Genomic DNA, 13,963 nt, shown 5'->3' on the forward strand with positions numbered 1-13,963 from the left:
TTTCTGTAGAAAATGTTATAATGAAAAGTGCTTAATATTCAAATGTAATCATAAACATCTTGTACCTAACTTATTATGAAATGTGGCTCACAACATTGTGGCAGCCCTTGGCATTGATTGCCATTATAAAGGGCTGATTGCCAAAGGTAGAACTCTAGCACCATTTTTTTCAGCTAACTTTCTCCCTCCTTTTTCCCTGATTCTGCTGTTTTCTCTTTCCAGTGCATCCGGAATGTGTACACCAACAAGATCATTAGTAGTGACAGGGACCTCTTGAGTGTTGTGTTTTATGGCACTGAGAAACACAAGAATTCTGTGGATTTCAAACATGTGTATGTTCTTCAGGAGCTGGACAATCCAGGTAAGAGATAATAGGCATATAAGGCTTAAGAGGAAATGGGGAAGTTTGTACAATGCTTTTATCACCTTTTGTCCCCTTTGGAGAGAGAAGCCTGTTACTGTAGCATTTTAATTTGTTTTTCTGTGCTGGGATTTTTGATTGGTGTAGCAACTTCCCTGCTTAGAGTTTCCTTACTGAATCAGGTAAAGAACGCACACTATCAGTGTTTTATTTCCTTTATGTGTAGGGTTCCATATCTTTCTGTACTTTAACACAAGGCCCCATTTTATGGCCACTGCCCCCTTTGATTAAAGAGGACTTCTAGCACATATATGGTACATTTAGCAGTACAGCAGGTGTCTGACAGGCTTTCAAGAGTCTCATTCAGACTCTTGAAAGCTTGTTAGGCACCTGCTATACTGTTGTATTTACCATGTATGTGCTAGAAGTCCTCTTTTTAATCAAAGGGGGGGCAGTGGCCATAAAATGGGGCCTTGTGTTAAAGTACAGAAAGATATGGAACCCTACACATAAAGGAAATAAAACACTGATTTGCAATAGGAGATGGACAGGATGACCTGCTAGCGGCATTCTGTCTCAGACATCCATAATAATAATAATGTTCGCAGCACAGTAACTCTGAGAACCAACAGAAGGAGTAAGGTTACTGTGATAAAGTGTTGGAAGCAGAGTGAGATGTGGGAGGCTCTGGAGAGAGAGACAGATAAGATAATATTGTAATTTCCTTGTTTGAGGAAAGGGCAGGAAATAGAAGGTGAGCGCTTCCAGCCAGAGTGACATTAATGGAACCAAGCGCTCATATCTTCATGGCAAAGTGGCATTTTATCTAAAGGCTATTGCTTTGTATCTAGTGGGAATATTCAATAAATAGGAGTGGGACAGCAAGCAGATGGTTCTCCAAAGGACTTGGACTGTTAACTTTTCTTTCTCATTGAGACTTCTTAGCCTTCATGCTGAAGTACTTTTAGGAGAATGGGATGTTGTATGGAGAAAGAAAGCCAGCTCTGTCTTAGCTACTGTACTGGCAGGGTAGGAGTGTGTCTGAAGTCTGATTCCCCAAATTGCTTCTTGGCAGCACATCTTATAAGCAAAGTGCATCATGGTGGAAGTTCTGCCTACCAACCTCTAATATATCACACCTCCAGAGCCGGAAGGGGCTATTGTTCTCTTGGCCCAAAGGTGCAGATGAGAGGTATGGGCTGTTAGTGGGGGAAAAGAATTGGGGAAAGACTCCTGCCTGCTGGAGGATACAGGGTACCTTGGAGGGGGAAGGGTTTATGTAATCTAGTTCTTCTTGTATAGCATCTTCTCTCAGAACACTAATTCTAAAACTGTATGCAGTTAGTTAAATAACAGATGGGGTAGGAAATTAGTGAATAGGATCCCTTTTCAGGTGAGATCTTAAGAGATGGAGAATCCAGTGGGGGAGCAAGATACGAAAAAGCTGATCAAATAGCAGTGGTTGCAGAGTAAAAGGTTCTTCCACTATCACTGGCAAGATTTTGAAGAGAGAGAGAGAGAGAAGCTGGCACTAGACAAGCAGAAGGGGAGCCATTGGTCAACTTGAGCAAGTCCATAGTTTGAAAAGCGAGGATGGTTATCAATGGGTCCATACACCTATGGATGTGTACACACAACAGGTCAGAGGTGTAATTCCCAGCACAGATAGACATATATGTGCCAGCTGTGCTTGACTTAATGCCTAAAAATAGCAGTATGTCTGCAGCAGCTTGGGCTAGCTACATGGCTAACTTCCCATTTACAGTCCCGCCCGATCCCCTCATATGTACATGGGTGGCTATCCCAAGCCACTGCCTGTGCTGCTGTGGCCACACTGCTATTTTTAGGCACTAACTTCAGCAGAGCTAATATGTATATGTCTACTCATGTTTGGAAGCATGTCTTTCAGTTGCTGTGTAGGCATACCCTAAGGTCTGGTCTACACTACGCGTTTATACCGAATTTAGCAGCGTTAAACTGATTTAATCCTGCACCTGTCCACACAACGAAGCCCTTTATATCGATATAAAGGGCTCTTAAAACTGATTTCTGTACTCCTCCCCGACGAGGGGAGTAGCGCTCAAATCGGTATTGCCATGTCGGATTAGGGTTAGTGTGGCTGCAATTTGACGGTATTGGCCTCCGGGCAGTATCCCACAGTGCACCATTGTGACTGCTCTGGAAAGCCATCTGAGCTCAGATGCATTGGCCAGGTAGACAGGAAAAGCCCCGCGAACTTTTGAATTTCATTTCCTGTTTGGCCAGCGTGGAGAGCTCACCAGCACAGGTAGCAATGCAGTCTCCGGAGAATGGAAAAAGGGCTCCAGCATGGACTGCACGGAAGGTACTGGATCTGATCGCTGTATGGGGAGAGGATTCTGTGCTAACAGAACTCCGTTCTAAGAGACGAAATGAAAAAACATTTGAAAAAATTTCCAAGGCCATGATGCAGAGAGGCCACACCAGGGACTCAGTACAGTGCCGTGTGAAAGTTAATGAGCTCAGACAAGCCTACCAGAAAACCAAAGAAGCAAACAGAAGATCCGGGGCATGGCCGAAAACATACTGCTTCTGCACTGAGCTGCATGCAATTCTAGGAGGGTCCGCCACCACTACCCCACCCCTGTCCGTGGATTCCGAGGTGGGGGTGGTAATCTCAGCCATGCCTGAGGATTCTGCAGACGGGGAAGATGAGGAGGAGGAGGAAGAGGAGGACGAGTTTGCAGAGAGCACACAGCACTCCGTTCTCCCCAACAGCCAGGAGCTTTTTCTCACCCTGACGGAATTACCTTCCCAACCCTCCCAAGCCACTATCCCAGACAACGAAGCCATGCAAGGGACCTCTGGTGAGTGTACTTTTTGTAAATATAAAACATGGTTTAAAAGCAAGCTTTTTTTAGTGATTAATTTGCCCTGAGGACTTGGGATGCATTCACGGCCAGTACAGTTACTGGAAAAGTCTGTTAACGTGTCTGGGGATGGAGTGGAAATCCTCCAGGGACATCTCCAGGAAGCTCTCCTGGAAGTACTCCAAAAGCCTTTGCAGAAGGTTTTTGGGCAGGGCAGCCTTATTCCGTCCTCCATGGTAGGACACTTGACCACGCCATGCATGTAGCAAGTAATTTAGTGTCATTGCGTGACAAAGTCTAGCTGCGTATGGTCCCGGTGTTTGCTGGCATTCAAGCAACATCTGTTCTTTATCTCACTGTGTTATCCTCAGGAGAGTGATGTCATTCATGGTAACCTGGTTGAAATTCAGAAATTTAATTAAGGGGACAGAGATGGCCATTCCTACTGGGCTGTTTGCTTGTGGCTTAAAAGAAATCCTTTCCTGCAGGTAGCCAAGCAGGGGGAAGAGGAGGGGGTGATTGGCGCTGAGCTTTTTCGTGTTTGGCTAGCAGGGATCTTCCCTGTTACCAGTCGGGGGGAAGGGGGGTGTTTAGCTGTGATCTTCCATGATACCTGCCATGCGGTGCGGGGAGAGGTAAAGCGATCATCCCAGAGAATTGAATGGGGAGGTGATTTCTGCTGCTGCATGTTAACAGGAAAGAAGCAGCACTCAATGGGCTTTGCTTGCTATTTGGGAAAGGAGGGCGCTGGATATATGAAGGCTGCAGAAGATGAAAGACAATGGCTTATCATGGCCGCATGCAAGCCGAATTCTGCTGCCCGAACCTGCGTCTGTGAGATCTCTAACACCAGAGCTGCAGGCACTCAGCATTAAGATGCAAAATGTGACCTTGTAGTGAAATCACATGTGCTATGTAAGGTGAATAGTGTTGTTCACCGTGAAAGAGTATAACCATTGTTCTGTAAAATGTATCTTTTGAAATACTTCTCTCCCTTTTTTCCTCCCTCATGCAGCTGCAAATTTTTCAAGCCTCCCTACTCCGTCCCGAAGTCTATCTCAGATAAGGCAGCGGAAAAAAAAAGACGCGAGACGAAATGTTCTCGGAAATCACAGAAGTGACCCACAATGAAAGAGCTCATCTGAATGAGTGGAAGGACGTGGTAGCAAAGTACAGGAAAGATGCCAGTGACTGAGAGGACAGGAGGGACGAACGTGAGGACAGGAGGGACGAACGTGAGGACAGGAGGGACGAACGTGAGGAGAGGTGGCGGCAGGAAGATCAGCGGTGGCAGGATGCAATGCTGGGGCTGCTGCGTGATCAAACTGACATGCTCCGGTGTATGGTGGAGCTTCAGGAACGGCAGCAGGATCACAGAGTGCCGCTGCAGCCCCTGTATAACCACCCTGCCCCCTCACCATGTTCCTTAGCCTCCTCACCCACCCGCCCACTCCACCCCAGTGGACAGCCCAACCAAAAGGCTGTCATTATTATGAAATTTTTTTAGTGGCCTTTTCCTTCCCTCTTATCCTCCTCCCAAACCCGACCTGGGCTACCTTGTCAGTCCTCTCCCTCTTTTTATAATTAATTAATAAAGACTACATGATTTTTAAACGAGAGTGATTTTATTTCCTTAGAAAGCAAGCTGTGTTCAAAGGGGGTGTGTGTGGCTTACAGGGAATGAATCAATCAAAGAGTGGTGGGTTTCATCAAGGAGAGACAAACAACAGTCACACTGTTCCCTGGCCAGTGATGAAACTGGTTTTCAAAGCTTCTCTAATGCGCACCGCTTCCTGGTGTGCTCTTCTAATCACCCTGGTGTCTGGCTGCATGTAATCAGCGGCCCACCCCGCCATAAAGATCTCCCCCTTACTCTCACAGAGATTGTGGAGCACACAGCAAGCAGCAATAACAATGGGGACATTGGTTTGGCTGAGGTCTGAGCGAGTCAGTAATGTGCGCCAGCGCACCTTTAAACGGCCAAATGCACATTTTACCACCATTCTGCACTTGCTCAACTTGTAGTTGAACAGCTCCTGACTGCTGTGCAGGCTGCCTGTGTATGGCTTCATGAGCCATGGCATCAAGGGGTAGGCTGTGTCCCCAGGATAACTACAGGCATTTCAACATCCCCAACTGTTATCTGGTCTGGGAAGTAATTCCCTTTCTGCAGCCGTTTAAACAGAGTAGTGTTCCTGAAAACACGAGCGTCATGAACCCTTCCCGGCCATCCCACGTGGATGTTAGTGAAACGTCCCTTGTGATCCACCAGTGCTTGCAGCACCATTGAAAAGTACCCCCTGCGGTTTATGTAGTGGGTGCCCTGGTGCTCCGGTGTGAAGATAGGGATATGGGTTCCATCTATCGCCCCACCACAGTTAGGGAATCCCATTGCAGCAAAGCCATCCACTATGACCTGCACATTTCCCAGAGTTACAACCTTTTGTAGCAGCAGCTTAATGATTGCTTTGGCTACTTGCATCATGTCAGCCCCCACAGTAGATTTGCCCACTCCAAATTGATTCCCGACTGACCAGTAGTTGTCTGGCATTGCAGGCTTCCACAGGGCTATTGCCTCTTGCTTCTCAACTATGAGGGCTGCTCTCATCTTGGTATTCTGGCGTTTCAAGGCAAGTGAAAGCAAGTCACAAAGTTCCATGAAAGTGCCCTTACACATGCGAAAGTTTTGCAGCCACTGGGAATCGTTCCACACCTGCCACACTATGCGGTCCCACCAGTCTATGCTTATTTCCCCAGGCTCAAAATCGGTGTTCCATGGCTAGAACCTGCCCCATTATCAGCAGGATCTCCAACGCACCAGGGCCCGCAGTTTGCGAGAATTTTGTGTCCATGTCCTCATCACTCTTGTCGCCGCTCTGCCGTAGCCGCCGCCTCCTCACCTGGCTTTGCAGGTCCCAGTTCAGCATAGACTGCACGAGAATGCGCGAGGTCTTTGAAACGTCTGTGATTGCTTTCTTGAGCTCAGCAGGGTCCATGCTTGCCATGGTATGGCGTCTGCACAGTTCACCCAGGAAAAAAGGCGCAAAACGGTTGTCTGCCGCTGCTTTCATGGAGTGAGGGGTGAGGCTGTACCCAGAAGCACCAGCGACAATGTTTTTTGCCCCATCAGGAACTGGGATCTCAACTCAGAATTCTAATGGGCGGGGGAGACTGCGGGAACTATGGAATAACTATGGGATAGCTACCCACAGTGCAATGCTCCAGAAATCGAAGCTAGCCTCGGTACATGGACGCATACCGCCGACTTACTGTGCTTAGTGTGGCCGCGTGCACTCGACTTTATACAATCTGTTTTAAAAAAACGGTTTCTGTAAAATCAGAATAATCCCGTAGTGTAGACCTAAGACACTGAACACTTTTCCTACCCAACTGCTGAAAGGGCCATGGTGTGGAGATGTTGTGAAATGTTAGACAAACATCAGCTGTAGGGAGCAATGTATTTTCTCTGGCTGGAAAAATGGTCAGCAGGTTTTGGCTTTTGTGTGTGAACTAGAACCAGTAATACCCTTGCTGTCTTTCCATCTAGGTGCCAAAAGAGTGCTAGAGTTGGATAAGTACAAGGGAGATCAGGGAAAAGCACTCTTTCGTGAGTCGTTTGGCCATAATGCTGACTACTCACTGGGCGAGGCACTCTGGGCCTGCTGTAATCTCTTCAGTGATGTCCAGTTCAAGATGAGCCACAAGAGAATTATGCTGTTCACCAATGAAGACAACCCTCATGGACATGACAGCACTAAAGCTAAACTGGCAAGGACCAAAGCTGCTGACCTTCGAGAGACAGGTGAGCATTTTCACCTTTAATTTAGAAATTGAGCCTAATGAAGAATAAGTGGTGCTTCCCTGCAGCAGACACCAAGTAACTGCTTTGTACAACCTTGGAGGAAAGTGAATGATGTGATCGGATTTGGGGAATTGCCTAGGAGTAAACTGGGCTTTGGGCTGCTACATTTCTGGAGACAATTCTTCAAAATATTTGAATCAAAACATAAAAATCCTTTCTAAATTAGAGGCTCTCAGTCCAGTTTTTTGAGGTTAATAGGCACTAATTAACCCCTTTTGTTTGTCTTGGCTTGTAGTCAGGGATTGAAGGGGCCATAGAAATTAAACCCCCTTCATACTTTCTTGTTACCCCCCTCTTCCAGGAATGGAGTGACATGATCAGATTGACAGGCAAAGAGCAACTTTAGCAACTGCATCTGTTTCCCTCTCTGTGGTTCTACAACGGCACACATTCTAGGCTCCTGAGCCATCACCTCTCTTTGGTGAAGACCCACATCTCTCTCCTTCTGACTGGGTTTTTTTCAGCCTGCACAGTTCCCTGCTTATACTGAAATATCCCCAGCAAGCTAGAGTGCATAAACAGGCCAGTATCTGTGCTTTGCTTTCTCACCGGAGGCTATGAACAGCTCTGGTTGCCAGCAGTCACAAGTTAGCACACAGCTTTTTCTAAGCAAACATATTTATTCTTAAGGTGGAAAGCATTACTGAGAAAATGTATTAAAAACAATAAAATCTACATACATTCTAATAAATTTACAAGAGATCACCTCTCAGCTCTAGCTAGGACGCTGATAGGAATCCATCTTAAAATCTCTGCAAAGGGGTTTTTCTGTGGCTACAAGTTCACAGCAGACATAGCTCAGAACTAGCACACCCATGAATAGTGCAGTCTTTCCTTTATACAGCTTGGGCCTTTGATCCTGAGATTCTGGGAAGAGATAATCAGTAGACAATGGTTCCCTCCTCAAGCCATAGCTTGAAAAAGCTGTATTTTTGCGTAATTGGAAGTGGGAATTTGTATTCACCTTCCCCCTAGAGATTTCCCCAGGCAAATCACTTGACACTGAGTCTCCAAAGTCCATCCTTGCCTGGCACATTGTTGAATATAGTCCTTTGACATTCACAACACTTTCCAGGGTTCACATCACATCTCTTCCCTTCCCTCTCCCCCTCCAGACAGGTTACGTACAATCTAAGCCAATAATAACACGTCATCTTTGTATTTAATACAATGGACTCGAGAGATACTTTAACTTAATTCAGTAATGTTTTTCAAGGGTATTGCAGAAATTGCCTTCAGTTACAGCTGTATTTTACATGAATTGAAGGAAAGCAATATGTTTGGAGGCCAGAAAGGAGGATGTTGCAGTAGTCACAGCAAGTGGTTGAGACAGCCAATTCCTTTAGAATTCAGTTGGCGTGCTAGAGCCTAAGGGTAGTCAAGCATCCTTAAGACATTATCCTTTATACCTGGCGAAAGAGAATTTTGTGGGGGATTCTCTATAATCTTCCTTCTTCTCTTCCTCTCCTCTCGCTATGGACAAGAATGGGGTGGATGCAGTTTCTTCGGGAGCCTGTCAGTGCTGCTTTGAGCATTGGCCACAGTGGGTCACTTCCCTCCCAGGTAGGAGCTGAGCATGGTCCCTCTGCAGCATTGCTTGACTAGATGCAAAGAACTACCAGGCTAGTTTTCATTAATTACTTTCTTGCAAGAACCAACACTTACCAAAAAAGAAAAATTCTTAACAAAAAGACAGCTCTTTGTTCTTGGACGACTGTCCATTTCAACTTCCTTTCCCATTTAAAGGAATATCTGAGTATTGTATGAACATGCCAATATAAGTAGAAATCAATTTGTATGATCCTCCCCACATTTCTACCTTGTCCCCAGGTATCTTCCTTGACTTGATGCATCTGAAGAAGCCTGGGGGGTTCGATATCTCCTTGTTCTACAGGGACATCATAAACACAGCAGAGGACGAAGACCTGGGGGTCCATACTGATGCCTCAAGCAGGCTGGAAGATCTCATGAAGAAAGTGCGAGCAAAGGAGACAAGGAAGCGTGCTTTGGCCAGGTGCGTACCACATGTCAACATTTTGAAATAGCATCAGCAGCCTCTGGAAGGGATTGTGTCCAGCCTTCTTCAAGTGGAAAGATTGTTCTATAGAGACACCATTTGAGCAGTATTTTCACTCTTGGGCCTTAACTCTCTAGCACAAGACTAATGGAACTCTCCTAGCTCGTAGACCCTTGAGGATCGCAGTAGTGGAAAATAGAATGTGAACTAGGCCCCTTCTAGCCACCACATGCCTTCTCCTATTCTGAGAGTGGCCTGAAATCATCCTTGCTTCATCATGACCCCAGAGCCCTTTTCTTGACATGGTAGTCTGAGTATGGGGCTCATGTCCTTCAGGCATCTCAGAAATCATCTACTGGAAAAAAATCTACAACTCAAACCAGAAAATGTTAATGTTTGTGGTAAAGTCAGGCTAAAGTGGGCCTTTGCACAACAACTGTTTGACTGCCTTCACCTGTCTGAGTTTAGTTTACTGCATTCCAGCATGTTTGGTAGCTATTATAGTTTGTCGCTCCTGTATTAGTCTTTGCAGGCTCTTGTTTTCTGGTTCTTATGGGGATTAACACATCTGAAAACTCACATTTAAAAAGTGTTATGGGATATTAATGTGCTCTTGACAAAACTGCTGAAAATTCCTTCGGAACCATCCAGTTTGTGAGAGTTTATTTCTTCCAGGAAGTTTATTTTCATAGTGGCAATGATTTCAGCTCAGAGTGAGTTTAGGGACCTAGTAATTGATTCTTCTTATGCCATGTTTTAGAAGGATAAGTTAATGCTGCAGACTCATCCGAGCTTCCTCTTCAAGGTGGTGGTAGACTTCTACCTATCCTTCTGCCAACATTTTCCCCCAGACTGCGTGCCTGTCTTGGGAGGCCTTTCACCATATGCTAGATGTCAAAACGTCCCTGGAGGTTCTGTATGGAGCAGACTGAAACCGTTAGAAATTTTACCCAGCTTTTTCTGGTGTGTGTGGTTTTTTGTTTTTTTGTTTTGTTTTTTGTTTAGCACCAGTTTGATCAACAGTGTTGTACCTGAAAACACCATGTCTAACTGGATGTATGCATTTCATAACTTGGCTGGGTTGAAACTAGAAGTCTTTGTCAAGGCTCTCACTCAATTTGAGGGAAGGTTCCAGCCATAACCAGTCTCAAGGTTCAGTCACAGATGTCTGCAAAGCAAACGAATAGTCATCTCTCTATGTATTTTTAAAGCATTGTTGCTTGGGTTCAGGAACAGGAGAGAGTCCCTTCTTAGGATGTCATCCCAGATTTTCAAGTGGCCAGTTTTTGCGTGGGCTTTTCTCACTGATTGCTATTCCTTTTTGAAGACTGGAACCTCTGACATAGTACTTGGACAAGGTATGTTACTCTTTTGTGTCATTAATGCTAACAGCAATAAGGTCAATGCCGACAGTGTGAATAAGGAAGGATATAATTTATATATATATTTTTTTATATAACACCTCCTTCCTTATTCACACTGTTGGCATTGACTTTGTTGCTGCTAGTTGCAGCAACACTTTATTGCCCTCTTTTGGGGACATCCCTCAAGCTCTTTAACTCCTGTGGAGTGAGAATCCTATACTGACATTCTCTTTAGAGGAAGGGAAATGCTTTGTTTCACCTTCTCACTGTTCTACTCAGTTTGTAGATTACCATCTCTCTCAAGCCTTGTTTCTTTTCCCCCCCAAAGGCATGTTTTTGCTATTGCATTGTCTTGAATTGGCTTTTTGTGGGAGCTTTGCCTCCTGTTCGCTCAAAGGAGCTAGCTAAGAGGTCAAAGAGCAGCATTTACATTGAGCATGAGAGCGGTGCACAGTTGTCAGTAGTGGGTCTGCCTTGTGCGCTATCTCACTGTAGCTGCCTTCAAGGGTAAAAAGAATGGAGAACCTGTGAGTTCTGCTAAGTGGTTTGTGTTAAAGACCTATGACCCAGGACTGAGAATCCTGCACAATATCTTTAGAGAAGCAGAATTGCAAGGTAAGTAATATTTCCATTTCAGAGATGAAGGTGGTGCTGGAAAGTGAATACAGGCGAACCTGGGGGAATAGACTGTAATGTGAGAGACTTTCTTTATGAAAAGTCTCTTTAGAAATTTGAAGTCTGTCTGTTATTTCCACACAGGTTAAACTTCCATCTGAGCAAAGACCTATCCCTCGCTGTAGGTGTTTACAACCTGGTCCAGAAAGCTTTCAAACCATCTCCAGTGAAACTTTATCGGGAAACCAATGAGCCTGTGAAAACAAAGACACGGACATTTAATCGAGAGACGGGCAGCTTGCTTCTACCTAGTGATACCAAGAAGGCTCAGGTAACGCACTCCCTCCGCACTTGTTCTTCCTGGTGCTGGGGGACCTGCAAGGACATTGAGCATCTGAATAAACCTGCTGCTTATTTTTCTGTTGGCCTTTTAAGATGTGCAGAAAGGCACAGTGCCACTTGTTCGTACTGTTTGCACCTCTGTCCTCTTAGGGGTCTTTGTCCCATTCATAAGTTAAGCAGAATTTGAGTGGGTCATTGCTTGGGTGAGGCTTTCAAGGGAGAAAAAAGCTATTAGTGGAAGTGAGGCTGGGGCTTTATAGGGTGTGCTGTCCTTTCGGAATCAGAACTGTATCATCCTGAAAACATGACACTAGCAGCTCTTGTTTTGTTGCTGGTGCCATTTCTTGATGATCTAAACACAGAGGTTTTGACCACTTATAAAGAATATCATTGAATCATTACCTACCATAAGGTCGGGGGTATGAATCTCAATGTCTAAGTTAACTTCCAACCTGAGTAATTGCACTCTGCATCCCTCTTTATTCTTCACTCCTCCTGCCGCCATGTAGTATTGCATGGTACACCATGCTCAGGTCTAGCTGTATTTCAGGGCTGGATAAGTGATTCCTGTATACGGTCTGCAAAATACTTTGAGGCTCCGGGATGGAAGGAGTTATAGGACTATAAAGTTATTTTGTGTCAATCCTTCTTTTAGCTGAAGATGTTGGGTTTTATTGTCATTAGACACCAATTTCTCAGAGCAGAAGGTGTTTGGGAGAAGCGCAAGGCTGAAATCCAAACATTTCTCTCCTGTCTGACCTTTTGTAGACTGGATGAAGGTACGGAGATTAAATACTGTTCTGATGAGATTTGTGAAACAAAGCAGTACTTTCAACCCCCAGGTTGCTTGCAGATGTCCGCTTAGAAGCGAGGGTTGTGAGCACGCTCCCATTACTGGGAATTTGCTGAAGCAGATTTTCTTAGTCATTCATGCCCAAACTTCCTCCATAAAGCATCCTGCCAGGTCCTACACTGAATGCCATGGAGTACCATGGAAACTAGTGCAAAGGGATCCAAAGTGTGTCTGAAGGGGACTGGTGATGAATAGATAAAAATTAAATTATTGTGTGAATGGCTGATTAAAAACCTGGGATTAGAGAAATTGAAAGGCGCATGAGAAATGTTCCATTATGGGCAGTAGCAGGACTGCTCTTTACGTAGACTGGCTATCAGTCCTTTTAAACTGCTGGCTTTGTCAACCTTGAATGTATTTGATTTGTTCAATCCTGTGTGTGAAACCAATTTGGATTTTGCTTTGACCAGCAGTGAACTGGTTTCTTCTCATGCCAGCATGGAAATACATCTCACAGATCTTTCCTTTGAGCTGGAAAATATCTTCGGTGGGTAATCTAGTCATCTTTCCCATTCCCACAGTCCTCTTTTTGCCACTCCCCCATATGTTTCATCATAGGGACAATGGAATCCATTCTGCTTATGCCCTCTCTGCTAAATGGGTGACCTCTCCATTCTCATAATTGTCTTTTTTCTTCTATTTGTTAGACCTATGGGAACCGTCAGATTGTACTGGAGAAAGAGGAGGTAGAAGAAGCGAAGAGATTTGATTCCCCAGGTTTGGTCCTGATTGGCTTTAAACCATTGGTGATGCTGAAACAGCACCATTACATCAAGCCCTCCCAGTTCATCTATCCTGAAGAGTCCTTCATTAGTGGTAAGCAAAACTGGGAGAGACTGACCACCTGGCAGTGCAACAGCAAACTAATTGACAGAAGAGTGAAACAGAGCTATCATTTAAGAGGGACATAGGACATATAGAGTTTAGTTTGCTCCCTTGCCCAGTACAGCAACTCCTTGCTTAATGTTGTAGGTATGTTCCTGAAGAATGCCACTTTAAGCAAAATGATGCTAAGCCAATCCAGTCTCCCCATAAGAATTAATGTAAATGGAGGGGCTAAGTTCCAGGGAAATTTTTTTTGCCAGACAAAAGACACTCACACTCTCTCTCTCTCTCTCTCTTTCTCTAACTTTTAAACGAAAATGTAATACTGTACACAGCAATGATGATTGTGAAGCTTGGTTGACGTGGTGGAGAAAGACAGTGGGATATTTCCCAGGGAATGCTTTACTGCTAAATAATGAACTAGCACTCGGCTGAGCCCTCAAGGGTTAACACGTTGTTAATGTAGCCCCTCACTCTACAAGACAGCACAAATGGAGGGAGGAGACACACCGTGTGCGTGTGTGGGAGAGGGAGAGACAGAGACAGAGTGTGTGAGAGAGATGAGCTCATTGCCTCTTTAAGTACACTGAGCCCACTCTAAGTACACTGCCTTTTTAAGTAGATCAGCAAGTGGAGACAGCAGCTGCTGCCAGCAAGCTCCCTCCGTCCTGAGCCCTGTCATGTCTGCTGCCCTATCTGTGAAGATGAGGTACAGGAGTGGGGATAGGGGGACACCCGGACATTAGCACCCCTCTTCCTCCTCCCTCCCCCCATTCCACAACAAGCAGGAGGCTCCCGAGAGCAGCTCCAAGGCAGAGGGCAGGAGCAGCACACAGCAGTGGGGGGAGGGACAGCTGAAGCGCCCGGCAATCAAT

At 45.3% G+C, this 13,963-nt stretch overlaps 1 protein-coding gene across 5 annotated transcripts in view; it reads left to right on the plus strand.

Annotated features, from left to right (window-relative positions):
* The window catches only part of XRCC6 (X-ray repair cross complementing 6), a 58,957-nt gene that overhangs the window by 36,459 nt on the left and 8,535 nt on the right, over window positions 1-13,963 (plus strand). For all 5 annotated transcript variants that reach the window (XM_030547528.1, XM_030547537.1, XM_030547500.1 and 2 more), the window contains exons 4-8: window positions 223-361; window positions 6,758-7,012; window positions 8,903-9,086; window positions 11,213-11,399; window positions 12,911-13,079. In XM_030547528.1, the coding sequence (XP_030403388.1) occupies window positions 223-361; window positions 6,758-7,012; window positions 8,903-9,086; window positions 11,213-11,399; window positions 12,911-13,079 (934 nt within the window). The remainder of the gene's footprint in view (window positions 1-222; window positions 362-6,757; window positions 7,013-8,902; window positions 9,087-11,212; window positions 11,400-12,910; window positions 13,080-13,963) is intronic.

Source organism: Gopherus evgoodei, chromosome 1 (genome assembly GCF_007399415.2).
Source record: "Gopherus evgoodei ecotype Sinaloan lineage chromosome 1, rGopEvg1_v1.p, whole genome shotgun sequence".
Lineage (NCBI taxonomy): Eukaryota > Metazoa > Chordata > Testudines > Testudinidae > Gopherus > Gopherus evgoodei.